Source organism: Papaver somniferum, chromosome 1, assembly GCF_003573695.1.
Source record: "Papaver somniferum cultivar HN1 chromosome 1, ASM357369v1, whole genome shotgun sequence".
In the NCBI taxonomy this organism is placed as follows: Eukaryota; Viridiplantae; Streptophyta; class Magnoliopsida; order Ranunculales; family Papaveraceae; genus Papaver; species Papaver somniferum.
Genome location: NC_039358.1, coordinates 126043712 through 126050314, shown reverse-complemented (window position 1 = coordinate 126050314; position 6603 = coordinate 126043712). Strand labels below are relative to the sequence as shown.

Genomic DNA, 6603 nt, shown 5'->3' with positions numbered 1-6603 from the left:
AATTTAGTGCGAACGAGCACCACCAACCTAAGCAGAGAATCACCTTTTGTGAGTCTCCAACAGACTTTGCATCTCTCTTCTCAACACGTATGACTTTAGATAAATAAGATCACTAACCTTACCCTGCTAAGAATTGAACTTAATGACTAGTAAAATACATTTTGTATACTTTATATAAACAAATATGGATGACTTTAGATACTTAAAAATTCATCGTTGCAAGGCAGTATCTTTCTAGTAAACATCTACTACCATCACAAGCTTAACAACTCAATTAAATAAATACCACCACCTGCATTATGTCATACACACTTATACATCCGTATTGCAGTCCATACAACTCCAACCTCCTCTGTCAAGGGATCGCCAGGACGGAGGAAAGAAGTCGATCAATGACTAGAAGCTCCAATAACAATGGCAACAGCAGATAGAACAGCCTGTGCACCATATACAAAATGCAACTACAGATTAGAGCATGAGCAAAGTTGGTGTAGGAGAAACAAGTCAATGATTTGCATATTATAGGGAGCAAAGAGATGGACGGAAATAACAACTTAAACGTTTTAGCAGCAACAAACAAAAGTTGCTGGTACAATTTCATGGTAAAGACAATGGGTAGTTCGAAATCTCAAATTTCACATGTTTGACATGAGTATATGTCCTTAACAAACAATACATACTTCTTCCTACAGTTACCAGCCAATCACATGAGATTTCATATGCATAAACTTTCCATGTAACCGACCACAGAGAAAAGGAAAACAGTAAAATCCATAGTAACAAACAAGTCTGAGAAAGCCTAATAATTGGTTTTTCAGAGCATGGATCACTGGTTACATTGTGAAGTCCACTTGATACCGATTAATTTGAAATCTCTAAATGACCACATGAGAAAGGTCGGTAAGGACACAACAAAGTGAGTTCGTCTTGATAAAAAAAGAACAAATGACGTGGCTCCAGCAGATTGCAATGGTCGAAACATAACCATTTAGCTGAAGTCCAAACTGAGAGGTTAACATCTGAAAAACTATGTATCCTTCAAATACTTGCCTCCTAACCCCAAGCATACATACTTAGATCAGTAGTATGTGTACTCACTGGCAATACTCAAACTCCCACAGCAAAGTTAAAAGGAATGGTGAAAATGGAATATACTTACAGCAATTGTGCACGCAATCAGTCCTGGTTTCTCTCTATGATCAATTCTGACACAAAGCAGAATGAAAGCACCAAAGTACCATGGAATGGCGGCAGTAAAGAAACCAATTATGAACCTACAGAAAAGAAAGAAACTATGTCAGATTCAAAATAACCGGCACAATCACAAAACAGAACAAAACCCAGATGCACCTAAAAAAACATACTCCTATAAGATTGAATTAAGCAATTTTGTGAACTTACAGAAACCAACCAACCCCGCAACCACATATAGGGAGACGACGATGTCGATGTTCATCCACAGGTGTTCCTTCAACAACATAACCTTCAGCGCCATCAAGAAAAACGAATGACCAAACAGTAAAAAATGAAATTCCTTAAAAAAATGGTGAATTTATTTTTATTTATTTTCTGTCTATCAGATCAAAACTATAGATGGATCAAACGAAAGAATGAAAACCCAAATAAATAAATAAAAATTCGAGAGAGAGTTGAACTTCTCTTGATGATTACCTGGAATACCCTGGTAACCATGAGGGTAGTAAGGAGATGCCCCAGTAAGACCTGGAGGTGGAACAGGCTGAGGGTAACCAATTGAAGGCTGTTGGGGATAAGAAGGAGGAAGTCCTTGGAAAGTACCATAGTGAGGTGGTGCTGATGGCGGTGACTGTTGATCACCACTACCACCACTATAGAGACCTTTGCTCTTTCCTTCTTCCTCAGTTGACATCTTTGTTTGCGAGATTAAGGAATGAATTGATAAGGGTTTTCAGAAATTGAACAGTTTATTTCTTCTCTTACTTCCCCGATTGACTTGCGATTTCGTAGCAGAGAAGAGATTGACGGAAAAATTATTGCTTCCGTTTATTATTGTTGTTATTACAGTTTGATAGAGAAGCCTACATTATTATATTAATATCTATTCCAGCTGGAACAATAAATAGTCCACGCATTTTTAAGAGGTTGTTTGGATACAAGAAACAAAAGTATTTCTGCTCCTGGATCCGCAAGTCAAAAGTAAAACAAAATTGCTCCATAAAAAAGTTATTATTATCTATTTCTAGAAATTATTTTTAAATTTTATTCCCAACGTAATTTTTAGCTCTGAATTTTTGCTTCCATAAGTCAAAAAGCTAGTTTCAATTTAAACAGGTTCATCTCAAAAATTGAGGTAAACTAGAAGCACAACTTGAAAGAGATCCAATTCATGAATCTGTCTTGTCACTGGCTTGAGAGTGTGTTACATACGTCATTCTTGGTACATAACTCCGGGAAGCGAATTGCCTTCATCTTCATGGTCAATTTATCAAGGAGGAAACTTAATTGTAAAAAGGTGAAGGAACAAATCCATCCTAAACTACATTTTATTGGAACGATTTTTTGGGGACCATGGTTTTTTTTTGGGGACAATGGTTTTATTTTGGATAAAAACATTAGAAGTAAATCTAGGTCACCCCTTATCTAGATATTTATATTAATACCTAAATTACCCTCTTGATTAATTTTGGGTGATGATTAGTTAGTGTTAATAATAGTTAGTGTAATGATTAGTGAGATGATTAAGTTAAAGATAATTAGTGAGATTAAAAAATCAGATGGTTTTTTTTTTAAAGAAGTAGAATTATTGAGAGAGTAAAGTTAGAGAAGATGAAGAAGGAAAACATGAAAAACGATGGATTTTACCAACCACAACCGAAGGAAGGGTATTTGGGTATCCAGGTATGCTTCAAACTTAGATAATGTTGGTTGAATTGCTCCAAACTTTCAAAAAAAATAACATTTTTTATGCAGATTTGGGCCAGTTCGGTTACCATATGTCAAGAACATGTAACCGAACACTCCTAAAAGTGTAGTTCGGTTACGTTTTCCAAACACGCAGGTTACCGAACTCGCTCGTTAATGGAGGTTTTGGTCGTACAGTGTAATGTTCGGTTACCTAGGATAAAATGGTAGGTAACCGAACTTTGAACTTAACAATTTATTTGGGTACATCTTGTGTGTTCGGTTAGTTCGCAAACTTCAATGCAACCAAGTTCCCAACCGAACTGCAGGTTAAAAGTAACCTAGTGTTAGAAGTTCGGTTGGTTCGTAAACTTCAACATATTTTGCGAATCAACCGAACTGGGCTTATATATGCATATATGCAATTAGGCAAACGTTCGGTTACTACGAAATTTATTTCTTGGCGAATTAGGTAGAGTTCGGTTACGAAGTTTCAAAGGTAGAGTTCGGTTACAAAGAAAACTTAACATTTTTGCGAACGAACCGAACTTGTGGATTTCTCATTATTTTCGTAAACTAAAGTTCGGTGATATCCTTATTTTGCGAAGGAACCGAACTTATGGACTTGTGTTGTTCTAATACAAGGAGTTCGATTAAAAGTATTTTTTTGCGAATCAACCGAACTCTGAGTTCGGTTAAGAAAAAATTAATTCGTGATAACCGAACTTTTCTCTGAAAAAAAAACCCTCGAGGAAGTCCACCCTTTTAGGGTTCCATCGACTCATCAAGGTTAAGTAAGCTGTCTATATCATTTTACTTCTCATTTATTCGACCAAAAACGAATGACAAGTAATGGGTTTGTGAGAATATCTTTGTTAATGTTTTAAATTAAGCTATATATATATATATATATATAGTGGTGGTGGTGGTAATCAGAGGTGGTGGTGGTAATCGGTGGTTGGTGGTGGTGGTGGTGGTGGTAATCGGCGGTGGTGGTGGTGGTAATCGGTGGTCGGTGGTGGTGATAATCAGAAGTAGTGGTGGTGGTAATCGGCGATGGTGGGAGGTGGTGGTGGGAGGAGGAGGTGGTTATATTATATATATATAGATGGTTATTGGGTTGGTTTTAAATTAAATTAGGTTAAGGGTAGGTTAATCATTTCAATGCTTTAGGACACCCCTTATAATTATAGGGAAGGTGGCCTAATAAAATCATGGTCCCCTCAAAAAAAAAAAACCATGGTCCCTAGAAAATAGTTCTTTTATTGCACTATGCTAATGTGTGCTATTATTACTGAATTGGTAACTAAAAGAAATTTATTAATTAGCACACAATTGAATGTAGAGAAGCCCAAACCATAAACTTGCATCAAAAAGTATGTTTGAAGTTAAACACCCATCTTTTCTTTAACCGGCCACAACTCTGGAACAGTTTTAAATAGAAGAAAAAGACAACAATAGCAGCCCTTTGAGAGTTTATATACAATGTTCCAAGAGAAGAAGAAACCGACTATAAAGAAAATTCCAATGCCGGCATACTCCATATGCATGACAGTAGTTTGATGAGTTACCTACCTGCTCTTTTCGTGCTTAACATCTGGAGGTATGATAACTATCAAGCAACGAAGAACAATCAAAATCTTGAAAACAGTTTCAAGGGTTTGGTAAAGCTTACCCTTATTTCTCAAGTGATAATTGTGATAATTGTTCTTCAATGGCTTCGTTGTCGATATGGCAAGATTTTCTGCATGATGAAGGTATAAGAATGAGGCCAAGAGACCGTTGCTCCATAGGAGAAGCTGAGGAGCTTCGGATGCTACGGTACTCCACTGCATCTTGTAATATAATATTTCCTTGCTTGTCTAAGCAGTGGAAAGCACCATAAAAGAACCGTCCATCATTGATCCCAACAAGCATACGGTGGAACAATAGCTTCCTAATCCGACTAACATTTGTGGACTCGTGAATATTAGAACTTCCTGAACTTTCAAGTGCTCGGGAGGAGAGGTCCAATGGTTGCTCCATAAGTTAGGACAGTACTTTAAGAGTTTTCTACTGTTCTTTCCGCGACTAAAGTATTCGAGTCTAGCAACCAGCTCACCAGTGAGCAAGAACAATTGAGATCTTAGAAGTTGGTAACAAAGATTTCAACACTATAATTCAGTAGCTCGGCAGGTAAACTAGAGTCTACTACCTCCCACTCGCTGCAAAACAAAACCGAAACAGGTTAGTAGGCATTGGAATTGTCAGGCACAAAGATATGAGATTCTTTTAGCAGCAAATTCCCTTCACCCGATTAAGATTTTTTCCGGAAACGACGACTAACTCTGACAAATTGATATTGCAGTCAATGGTAGTTTACAGATATCAGAATAGCTAAATCAGGGTATTCAGGACCAATCTGGCCAATGGAGAATTTTTTAGATTGCAGTGAAAATTAAAACTACAATTCCAGGGAACTTGAGAAACAAAAACACATGTTCCATTCACACTGCTAAATCAACTCTTTGTGACCCCATGAAATCAACCAAAGAAGCTAGTTTCAACTGCCGCCCCAATTCATTATAAAACAATCTATCCAGTAGAAATAGAAAAACACATATACCAAACTGATTTCACCATATAAAAATTAGCAATACTGTCTACCACTTATCACCCTAAGAAAAAAAAAATTTAGGGTTTTTTCAGCACAATGTTGCTTTGAAAACCAATACAAAATCCAAGCCAGATTTAGTTTGAGCTGAATTTCAACTCTAACTTTCTATCAAGGTCACATTTAAACTTCACTAACATATAAGACTTGACCATTCATTGAATGAAGATTTTGAAAGTTATAAATAATAACCGCAGCATACTTAGAAATCAAAGTTAAAACCAGAATCCTTAAGAAACAATTAAATCGCTGAATAGAACTCACCATCACACACTTTCTCTTTACACTAAAAAGAAAAATCAAAACATGAAATTAAAAAAAAAAAAAAGTTTAATCTAGATTGATAAAAAGATTACCTTAAATTTGTATTAGGACCTAGGAGTAGCTTCTATCTGAAACCCAAAATTGACTCCTTCCGCTATCGACGAATCGACTGCGATGATTTATTGATTGATTCCTAGTTTGTTTTTTATCTTCCCACGGCTCTCCTAATCGAACTTCTTCTTTTTTCACTTTTGTCTCGATATTATGAGAAGTGAACTGGTTAACTGGTAAGTGAGTCAGTGACCCCGTAACATATACCACGGTCCCAAATAACAGCATAAGAGCAACTTTAGTGTAGTTGCTATAAGCCATATATGACAATAAAAGCTGGCACACTCCTAGCTGCTATAAGAGCAAGTCTTACGGTGGAAGAGTTTCATCTTCCGTTTTCCATCTTCCACGCCACCTCAACATTTGGAATTGTGGATGGAAGTGCAAGTATAATGGTGGAATAGTGAAAACGCTATTCTTAATAGCACAAAAAAACGCTATTAAGAATAACGTTTTTTTTCTCAACCATTAGATTTCAACAACTCATTTTAAATCTACGGATAAAGAAAAACGCTATTCTTAATAGCACTGAGTGCTATTAAGAATATCGTTTTTTTTTTTGTGATATTCTTAATAGCGTTTCTTGTCTTCTACTGCGTTATTCTGATTAACGTTTCTATGGATTCCACGGATCCTTCCATCAATTCATGGAATCCTGCTTGGATTTTCTGTGGAAGACCCCAACTTGGAAGTCA

The 6603-nt window shown here is 36.4% G+C and overlaps 1 protein-coding gene across 1 annotated transcript; it reads right to left on the bottom strand.

Moving 5' to 3' along the window:
• Positions 1-88: 88 nt before the first annotated feature.
• LOC113299758 (60S ribosomal protein L18a-like protein) lies at positions 89-2052 on the bottom strand. Its single transcript, XM_026548844.1, has 4 exons — positions 1672-2052; positions 1402-1483; positions 1160-1274; positions 89-437 (listed from the first exon to the last, which is right to left on the bottom strand). Exons 1-4 carry the CDS (start codon positions 1886-1888, stop codon positions 390-392), a joined length of 462 nt encoding a protein of 153 aa, XP_026404629.1. The 5' UTR covers positions 1889-2052; the 3' UTR covers positions 89-389.
• Positions 2053-6603: the final 4551 nt, after the last annotated feature.